At 37.5% G+C, this 11,345-nt stretch overlaps 1 protein-coding gene across 2 annotated transcripts in view; it reads left to right on the top strand.

Moving 5' to 3' along the window:
- Window positions 1-7,094, top strand: part of LOC139118442 (peroxisomal N(1)-acetyl-spermine/spermidine oxidase-like) — an 11,706-nt gene extending 4,612 nt beyond the window's left edge. For both annotated transcript variants that reach the window (XM_070681739.1, XM_070681738.1), the window contains exons 4-6: window positions 98-1,084; window positions 1,305-1,493; window positions 4,364-7,094. In XM_070681739.1, the coding sequence (XP_070537840.1) occupies window positions 98-1,084; window positions 1,305-1,493; window positions 4,364-4,480 (1,293 nt within the window). In that variant the 3' untranslated portion in view covers window positions 4,481-7,094. The remainder of the gene's footprint in view (window positions 1-97; window positions 1,085-1,304; window positions 1,494-4,363) is intronic.
- Window positions 7,095-11,345: the final 4,251 nt, after the last annotated feature.

Below are 11,345 nucleotides of genomic sequence, written 5' to 3' on the forward strand. Positions count from 1 at the left end.
ATGTTCTCCCTCATAACCTTGAACAGCCATCTTTGCTTTCACAAAATAAGAGAATTTAGATGATTAAAAGTTTATTTTGGAACTTTGGTCTGTACAGAAGTCCTTCGGATTATCGTTTTCACCTGAAGGAGAGTGGTTCAACTATAGCAGTGAGGAGATATACTTCACAGAGAAGGGTGAAGTTGTCAGCCCAAAGATTGTCAAGAAAGTTGCCAAGATTTTCAAGAAACTGAGCAAAAAGTATAATGCTTACTATGAGGGGAAAGTGTCACTGGATCCTTCTGTGAGTCTGGGGGAGGTCTTGGACAAAGATTTCGCTGAAGAAATCAAGAAGTTGAAATTGAGCGAGCAAGATCAGCAGCAGATGCTCAATGTGGTGGAGTGGGTGAAAAAGGTTGAATGCATTGACAATGCTTGCAACAGCGTCAGTGACATTTCGCTTCTGTACTTCGGACAGTACGAGGTTCTATCTGGTAGTTACTACACTGAACTTGGCAAAGGCGGTTACATTTCAGTGATAAATTCCCTGCTTGCCACCATACCTGAAACAGACATGTCCTTAAATAAAGAGGTCAAATGCGTACATCTGAATGGTGTCAAAGGTGACAACCCAACAGACCATGATGGGTCAAATGTCAAAGGGCAAAGGGTGAGCATAGAATGCCATGATGGTGATTGGATAGATGCAGATCATGTGCTAATGACATGTTCTCTGGGATATTTGAAGAAAAACAGTACAACTCTATTCAAGCCAGAGCTGCCGCAGCAAAAGGCAGAGGCAATACGCAAAATGGGATTCGGAACTGTAGATAAGATATTCCTCCAATTCGCAAAGCCATTTTGGGACAAAGACATTGAAGGTCTCCATTTTATCTGGGATGTTCCAAAGCTGTCGGTTCACAAGAGAGAGAGCCAAGCTGCGGTAAACGAAACTGAGCAAGGCGTCGATCTCAAGGATTCTTGGTTTCGGAAAATCTCTGGATTTGAAGCTGTTAGTGATAACCATGAGAGAGTATTGATTGGATGGATATTTGGGAAGGAGGCTGAGTACATGGAAACACTGGATGAAAAAGAAGTTGTGGAGGTTAGGGTTATATTTTTTGAATTCTTATCTTCTTCATAGCTTCAAAAACGCTATGTATCAAATCCAAAACCTAACTTTTTACCTTCATACATGTAGCTTTGAAACAGTGTGTATCAAACTGGCTGTACACTGCATCACTGCTGTATAAACCTTTCATCCCCACCGATGAATCTTTTGGAAAAGCCTGTATATTTCATCTCAGTTGTCTGAATTTCCTCAGACTTGTGTTCGGCTACTTGGAGAGTTCACTGGCAAGGAGATCCCCAAGGTGGAAAAATTCCTAATTTCACGTTGGAACAGCAATCCTTACATTTGTGGATCCTATTCACACTTTGCTGTGGGGTCTGAAGGCTCTGATCAACTTAACTTGTTTGAACCGCTTTACTCCGTTGACGACAACAACAAACAGGTGAGATTAATAAGACTATCCCTCTCACATGCAATATACAATGTATTCTATTGTAATACTGTGGCTTAGTATGTTTTTTGACAGAGATAGATGAAAGCGGCTCCCATACATACCAAATTTTGGGGCCTGCTGACCGGTGGGCAAAATCTCCCTATGTACATGTAGTATGTGTATATCTCAGTCAATTGTCTACCGCTGTTGATATGGTCAATGGATAGTGACTTACGGCACCTTCAGTGACGAGGAACCAATAGGACAGTTTGATTTTTGTCAACTTTATAAAATGTTTTTACCAATTTTTTCAGATTTTTGTTTTTGATTTTTGATCAAACACTGTAGCCAATGAAGAAATGACATCAATTTTATCCAAAATAGTCAAAGAAATAGAAAAAAAATTGTATTGGTAAAATTTTGCACTAAATTTTGGGCAGGAAAATTGACAGCTCTCAAAGGGTTAATTGTAATGTGAGTTCCCCTGTCCTTGCTCCATTCTGCCATTTAGTCTACTCATGTATTTAAATAATGAAGATTTCTCATGTCCTTGGATCAGTCATGCAAAAATATCTACCTAAACCAGTGTTGGAAACTGGCCAAAATATTTGCCAGACATCAGGACTGGTAACTTTCAAAACTTGCCTGTCCTGCCAGAAAGTTGCCTGTCCTGAATTTTTCACAAATCCATTCATTCAAAAAACAAAAAATCATTATGTACTTCAAACTGTAAACAACTTTTACATGAGTATTAACTATGATCTTACAAACAAACTGATCTGAATTCCACTAGACTGTTTGAAATGAATTCCAATCCGGACTTGAATACTAAATTTCTACAATAACAATGCTGATAACACTCTGATTAATTAATTAGTTAATTCAAACACACTTTGCCCATATCGCTCAAACAGTTAAAAGGTTTCACGATAGCGGTTTTAACAACGGGGAAACATTTTTTTTTAATTTGTCTCCATTTTATGCCACTTTATCATATAAAACCAAGATGCAATCTGTCATCGAATTGGTACTACAATCAACCAAACTGAAAAGATTGCTGAGCAATACAGAAAACATCATCTGGCAAAGAAAATCAAAAACTGAGAGAGCTGCCATGTATTCCACACCATATCGTAATACTAAACAATCTTGGTAGAGCCGATGTGTGGAGTTGCCCTCATTTTCCTTTAGGAGCGTTCAGTTTTTACGGCCGGGGGGGGGGGGGGCGGCAAAATCTTGTCGCCGGTGTTCAAAAAAATATAGACCCCCCCCTGCATTTTTTGTGAAAAAAAGATGACCCCCCCTTTGTCAGACGAAAAAAATTGATGACCCCCCCCCCCCCCCCCCCGCTGAAAAATAACCAAAACCCATATGTCAAATTTACCCGCATGGTTTGGATTTGAACTCCGGTACGTGGCGCACTTTATTCGTGTAGCAGAGATGCCAGTGCACAAACTTCTCAGCCACATTCATTGAAACGTCTGTTAATTAGGACGACTGTAAGGCAATTTTTAACTTCATTTCCATAGACAACTCATGTCCATGGACATTGTATAAAGTGAACTTAATATTGGAGTGGTTCGCCAAAGGCAGCCCTCCGGTTAAGAGGGTCATGGCCATACGTAAAGTCAACTTTATTCTAGTGGGCCACCAAGGCGGCCCGCCGGTAAAGAGGGTCGATCATGGCTATTGCATAAAGTAGACTTTACTGGACAGGGCCGCTGAAGGCGCACGGCCATTAAGATTGCCGTGGGGTATTACATAAAGTCAATTTATTGGAGTGGGCCGCCGCAGGCGGCCCGCCGGTAAAGAGGGTCGATCATGGCCATTGCATGAAGTAAACCTAATTGGAGTGGGCCACCAAGGCGCCTGCCTGTTAAGAGGGTCATGGGTAATACATAATGTATATTTATTGTAGTGGGCCGCCGAAGGTGGCCCGCCGGTAAAGAGGGTTGATCATGGCAATGGCATAAAGTGAACTTTATTGTAGGTATTATGTTTTTGAAAATGTGGTGACCCCCCCCTTTCCTACCAGTGAAAAAGCGATGACCCCCCCCCTTTGCGGATTCCAAATTTTGATGACCCCCCTGGATTTTGCCGCCCCCCCGGCCGTAAAAACTGAACGGTACCTTATATCCTTTATATCTTTATATCTTTCCTTTATATCTTTATGTCTATAGCACTGGCTGATATCGCGCAAATCTCGCTTAGTGTGAGATTTACTAGTATGAGCGACTTCCTGTTTACCCCGTGTTTACGTGTCTCGCTTGCATTGCATTCCGGCGTCACACAGTTGCACAGTTTCAGTAGCATAAGCGCGTCGAAGTCCGACATATTGGTATACTACATTTCGTTTGAAACAACATCTAGAAGCAGCTGATCATGATCGATGAGATTACTGGGTATGCCGTATGGGCTACTATCGAGAGCCCGACACACGGACGTGGAAGTACAATTTTCCTCCCGTCCGACTGAAAAGTTACCCGTCTCGGACGGGAGGACGGGCGTAGTTTCCAACGCTGCCTAACCCAGCAGTTACATACCATTTAATGTGTTACATTTATTATTTGTTCACTCAAATACACAATCAGTGAATAAGTTGATCAAAACACTCTTAAGGAAATAATGGACTCTGTGTTAACAGTGATAGGGATGCCTGCATGAGATACATGTACATGGCTGAAAAAGTACCATAACTTTAAAAGCAATCAGTATTTACATTTTGCACTGCTGTAGAGAACAGCAAGGAAGCAGAGGTCAACACCAATCTTACCAAACATTTTTTTATACGTCCTAGTGAATAATGTGACAGTAATATATTGGTAAAATTACAAACCTACAATCATATTTTGGGTCTTTTTTATTCACTCTTGCATCAGATTCCTCAAGTTTTATTTGCCGGAGAAGCAACAAGTGAGCAGTTCATATCAACGACACATGGGGCGTTCTCAAGTGGCAAACGTGAAGCAGACAGACTAATTAATTATTACAAGTAGAGGACAGTGTGAATTTACACGAGACAGTATGGGCCGACACAATCCTGGAAGTTTGTGATTTGTACTGTAAAAATCCACTTGTCTATTTTTTAAAATTTCCTTCAGTAGAAAAAGAGAATCGGTAGTGTACCATGTCATTGGCAATGCAAATAATTACATTTAGTTTTACATAATTACGTTAATTTTTTCTGTTCTCTGATCCATGCGGATCAAGTGACTAGTACAAGTTTGTACCAGTCACTTCACAGCATTTTAAGTGAGTTTCTCTGGAATGGCAAGAAGCCGAAGCGGAACGACAATACAATGTGTTCCTTGTGGAAAGATGGGCGCTTTGGTCTCACTCACCTGCTGTCCTGCTCTCAGGCCAATTAAATTGACTTGGATCAAACGGTTTTATCTTTCAAAGGGACAGTGGAAACTGATACCATATTATATTATATTATCTTCGGAAGGCAGGAGGGAAACTTTTGTTTTGTTGTAATTATGATATATATGATATTCCATCAAGTTTGCCAATATTTTACATACAATATTTTTCGAATGTGGGCTGATGTGAAAAAATGGGACCATCAGAATGTGATTGAGAGTGGTAAAATAATTTGGAATAATAAGAATATACATATTGGAGGAGATTCTGTGTATTTTAATGACTTGTTTCATGTATGTTCATGATATTTTTACTGAGAATACCTTGCAAGAAAATGTTAACATTTTGCATCATGCAAATTTTACAGAAAATATGATTTTTAAGCTTTGATGTTTAGCGATGGCTACTCCTATTGAGCTCAGAGTGACATCTTCAGAAAATAGATCCTTAATGTACCTTTAAAACCATACTTATATCATGGGGATATAAGTTATGACTGTACAAAAATCACTACTAGAAAGTATTATGAGATATTATATTACCATGCTCTGTCCATTGAGTTTTTTAATTGGTTGAGCTGAACCACATGACTACCCACAAATACACAGTAATGGTTTGTTTCCATGCCCGTGAATATGAAATCAATTTTGTAAACACAGTAACTTTACAGCTAAAACGAAAATTGTGATTTGTACAAAGATCATAATCAACCACAAAAATACAATGGAGCATTTGTGGGCAAAGTTTAGACGCTTTTTAAAAAAAATCTCCGGATTTGCAAATTTTTTGCAGCGCGCTCACTACTCACTGACAGGTTCTGGGGCCCCGTTGTCGTTCGCACGGGAAATTTTCGTAAATTTTGACGGTTTTTCGGGGTTCGTTGATAATATAATTGAAATAACAGACTCCGCGCTGACCATTAACGTTTATTTATGGGCGCGGGCTCGAGGAAAGCCAAATTAACGGGCTCGGCAAGCCTCACCCGTTAATTTTTGCCTTTCCTCTCGCCTTTGCCCATAAATAAACGTTAATGGTCAGCGCATCATCCATTATTTCTATAACTAAAACATCTTAAGAAAATGGAAGCAAGAAAATATTTTTGTGACATTTTTACTCTAGGCGATGATTGGGTCAAACACTGTCGTATCACAAAACACATGATATCTGAATCGTCAGTGAGATGTTTTCAACAAAGCTGCTAAATAATTTGATTTTTACAAATGATAGTCTGTTTAGAATGAATGTTGTAATTTTTGCCATGCATCAATTCAAAGAAAAGACCATCTCTTTATTGATTGTAGATATTCATAAGATTTCTGGGTTCGTGTAAAAAGTTATTTTTTCAGAATGTTAACATCAATTTAACCAGTCCTGTAATTCATCTGGTATCCTCAACCACGACAAATTAGTGATGGTGAACTACATTATTTTGCAAGCTAAGTTCTTTTTGTAAACGTGTAAGCAGAATAACAGAATGCCAACTTTTGAGGCATTTCTATCCATTGTGAAACACAAGTATGTAATTGAGTGTAAAGCAGTAGATGGTGTAAGCAAGCAAAGTAAATTTGAAGTTAAGTGGAGTGAAATAGAAAATCTTGTAAAGCCTCATTAGGCTGCATTTTTCTGTGTTGTTTTTGTTTTGTATTACTTTTGTTTTTGTTTGGTTTTTGTAAGTAAAAATAAAATTTTGTTTAAAAAAAAAGTGACTGGTACAAGAACCACTCCCACATATAGCCTACTTACCAGTTTGAATTAAAATTCATGCATTGTACCGGTTTTCTAAAAGTAATGAAGTCTTTTTAGATTGAAATTTGATGGCTGGCTTTTACCAAAGTTACAATAAAATCTTATATAATATCAATCAATTATAATAAATGGCTTAATGAATGAAGGCTGCATTGCTCTAAGTACATGTACATGTTGTGGATTTTTTACTGTACTTTGAAGAGAGTTTGCAGAAAGACATTGCTTTGACTGCAACGATTCCCATCATGGCTATATGTACTCTGGCCACAACTTATTGTGATCAGAGTATAGAATTTCATCTTTCTGTACTTTATATATGTATATTTCATCTGTATGTTGTACGTCAGCTCTTTCTTTTGCCCCTCGTGTAGTTTGTTATGAGCGACTGACTTTGTGTCAAGTGATTTTCACCTGTTTTGGTCACCCAATCCTATGTAGACCTTTTTTTACAGTTTACTTTGAATAAATCTGAATAGATAAATTAAAGTATATATCATCATACTTATTATGTGCATGCATATTTCTTTTAATCTGATCCGAAATGGAAGGCTTTGGGGATTATCATACATGTGAAAGTATTAGAAATTTGCTTTTTATTTGTATTTAACTTTTACTTTTTATGCATGTTTGTATAAACATGTGTCAGATTGTTTAAAGAACAGCTACCACATCCAAAGGAAAAATTTTATAACTGGACTGGTTGGTCTGAATTATGTCACATGATATGCTAATAATCCAATCAGATCCATCATACGCAGGTGGGAATATAGGGGTCAATGGACTCTCTTAGAGCCCTTGGTTATGGTTGGCTATTACCTACAGTGCTGTGTCCTCAACAGCCAGCCTTAAACCTAAACACACAGTGAAACTTCTCTGTAAAGTCATATCAAGGTTGGTGATGGCCACACTGCATAGCCAATGAGGGACTGTGAGAGAGTCTACAGGGTCACAATGTACGTGAAATTTCAGGCAAAACAGACATTCACTTATTGACGTGACTGATTATGCACACTTTATTGCACACCATTTATGTATCATCTACAATCAGCACACAAATTAACATGACACCAAAGCACAAAAATCAAGTATCATTTTTCTTCTAAATTAAGGAGTCTGATACCCCTAGCTCAGCTGTCAAAATTGTCTGAACCACTCAGCTGCTCCATCAAAATTTTATCTGATTTTCTCTTGTTTGTCATTATTTATAAGTGATGATACTGAAGTTCTGTTACTATATGTTAACATTGGTGTCATGTGACTGACCTTTTAACATATGTAAATTTCTTTCACAATTACTGTTGTTCCTTGAAGACTAGTTTAAACCTGTACCACTTTTGAAATGATTGATACCAGCAAAAATATAATTTCACATACACCATGAATGCGTGGGTATAAGTTCTGTGACGTCACATCTGACAAACCCTACGTTTTTGGAAGCATTCCAATAAAATAGACATGATAAGTATCAATAGTTAGCTGTCCTTTGTGTTTTACCATCCCATTACTCTGTGTTGAAAGCTTGACAGTTTCCTAAGTTATCATGATATCGAAAATAAAGGGTGAAAAATTTCCTGTTACAAACAAAGCTCACAAGCGATTCAAGACAAATATTACATTATCTCAAGGGTATACATGACCATGCAACTTATTCACAAGCATGTAAATTGAAAGCACCATACAATGTTGGATTTCATAATTTGGAATTACTGTTACATGTATCCAGACAGTAGAAGTAATTAGTCTTACATGCACATACCTAAATACCTATGGAAGAGCTTCAAATACACCAACATTTATAAGTCATTCTGAGATATTAATGAAGAATTATATCAGTTTAAGACACGTGAGCATGAAAACTGCCTGGATAGCCACTACATTCTAAAACAATCATTGAACTAGTGTCAAATGATTCCCAATCTGTATGAAAACATATGGAAAATGTCACCTGAGCAAACTATTAAATGGGCCCCCTAACTTACCGGAGACTCAAACTGGGCAGATACATTCAAAATTCAAAATCACCCAAAATCCAAGGATTTTTTCAGCTATTTTTAAGGGCTTTTTGAGGTCCGAAATACCATTTTCCAGATATCTTTTCACAATATATAATTTTTAAAAATCATTTTACATATCATTTTAGAGATATCATGACTAATCGTCTTGTCATTTTTGAAAATTGTGGGAGGATTATCAATTGTCAAGGTATCACTTCCCTTTTTCAAGGACTCTTTCCAGGAGGCTTTTAAATTCACCACCTTTCCAGGACTTTCCAGGAGTGTATGTACAGACTGCTATCACCAGCGCTACCATTGAAATATGGTATATCTTACAAGGTGTACAAAATTTCATAAACCTTACTGATGACAGCAGATTTTGATTTCACAATTTCTACGACAAATACATTCAGGTAATTCGTCAAAAATACTGCTTACATGCTTTCAGCTGACACAACTTGAGGTAGCTACAACGTCTCTAGAAATCTTGTTGGCATAGGCTGTACTCAACTAGGCTACTGGCTAATTTCACATCACATTAATAGCAAAAGCTCTGACTTACTCAAGCTACAGTGAAGCATTTAAATAGTATAGAAATAGTGTAGAAATTACACATAAACCATCAGTGACATATGAAATTCTGAAGCAATTTGAATAGCAAAAAAATTCCAGAGGCCAAACCCTTCCTGTGATATTTAGCATATAAAATGTGATAAAGCCAATTGAATTTTGTATTCAAAACACCACAGTATATACTAACAGATTTGGCTATATGAGGGCACTCTGGTTGGGTCAGAGGTCACAAAGTACCATTACCCAACTGAGCCAAATCCTTCTGTCTACAATGAATATACATAGGAAGTATGGTGTCCACAAGTAAATAAATGAATGCTTAATACAATTATAGAGTCTGAAATGTGCAGTACAATGCACTTGTTCCCTGTAAAATGTTCCACAAAGATTACAAAAGAACTTGCCATCAACAGACATTATGAACAGAACTTATTCTGTTTCATTTGCGCAAGAAGATTAGTGGACTTAGACATTTTATGTTTATCACCAATGACCTTGGGATTTATCATGGTCAAGTTTGAAAGAGAAGGGGCAAGAAGCCCCCTACAGAAAAGCCTTGATGTTCATGTCCAAAAGTGTGTTCACCTATCTCAACCTGCAGAGTTCTTTGAAATAAGTGAAAACCATTGAACAATAATCTCAGTGATTATAGTAAAGTGACCATCAGGTGAATGGTCATTGAGGGAGTGACCACATATGTGTGGGTCACTTTACTCTTTAACTGTACAGTGAAAACCACAGAGTAACTCATTATGGATTTGCATACACCATCAATTCAAATAATCAGAGTTCAAGAATAAGCAAACATTCACAGCTTACTGGCTTTGATATTGTAAATCAACATTTTAAATAATTTGGGTAACAATTTCTATAAAGAAATACATGTTTTATCTCACATTTTGTCACAATGCTTGGATGATGAATCAAAATGATTTTAAATCGTGTAACTCTTACATATGCTGCATCAATAGAGATGACCAGTATTTCATTCATGTACTAAATATGATCAATTCAATGATTTCAATGCCCTGTTTTGGTGTCCCAGGAAAAAAATAATTATCTGTAAATTTCCAGAAGAGTATCTGTATTTTGTACAGTGATTCCTATTATATAGGGTTATTCACAAAATACGGCCCTGTATGGACGAGGGCTCAGTGAGTGACGTATTGGATGAGCCGAAGGCGAGTTCAAAACGTCACTGAGTCCGAGTCCATACAGGGCCGTATTTTGTGTATAACCCTAATATTATACACCTCCTCCATTAATCGTCCGTATAAACTAATTCTATGGCAAATTTTGAGGGATGCGGCACGCGCGATATGAGTGGAACGCGCGCGATTTTTGAATAAAATTGCTACAAACCCCTGAAAAATTTGCATATTACACCTAAAAATGAACGCCCCAGCGCGTCGCGCGTCTCCCGTATTCGGACTACGCGTACTATACAAAATACGGAAAGTTATTGGACGGTCAAACTCCCATAGGTTACGGCAGTAGGTGTATAATAATATAGAATATTTCATGCCATACAAATGTCTCTCAATTATAAATTACAAAAGTCTCTACAATTAACAACATTACCGATTAGCTTTCCTTTGATAAAGTTACAAAGGTAATGATCTAGTATCATCATTCCATTGTCAATCTGCCGTTATTCAGGTGTATTTGAGTCTCACTGTTACAGCATACGTATACTTCTTTCACACACTGGCTGTACAAAGTCATCTGTATCAAAATGTAATCTGTTTGACCCTGATAAATACAAGATGCGATAAAAAATGTCAAAATGAAACATGTTGACAAACTATAAAAGATGAGGAGTCACACTACATGCAAAGTGTCCTCTGAAAATGAGTATAATCACCATAAACTGTAAAACTTTGAATAGAATGAAATATGCTGACTGACATCCTTGAAAAAAAACTTAATACTAGTAATGAGGTATCGGACCTGGTCAATTTTTGTAACTTGGTGGGCTGAACTTCAAAAGCACCTGACATCTCATTTAACTCTGTTCTACAAGTGACAGAAAATTTGTCCTTTCATGGTAAGAGATGTGCTGTATTCACTTTGTGACATAGTTCATTACCTACTAACCATCCATTTTTTGGTCTACAGTGCCTGAAATTGAATGCACTTGGATGTAAGATGGGAGCTGAATTGTAAATGGTTTATTCATGTCTTC

This window comes from Ptychodera flava, chromosome 19 (genome assembly GCF_041260155.1).
Source record: "Ptychodera flava strain L36383 chromosome 19, AS_Pfla_20210202, whole genome shotgun sequence".
NCBI classification, from domain to species: domain Eukaryota; kingdom Metazoa; phylum Hemichordata; class Enteropneusta; family Ptychoderidae; genus Ptychodera; species Ptychodera flava.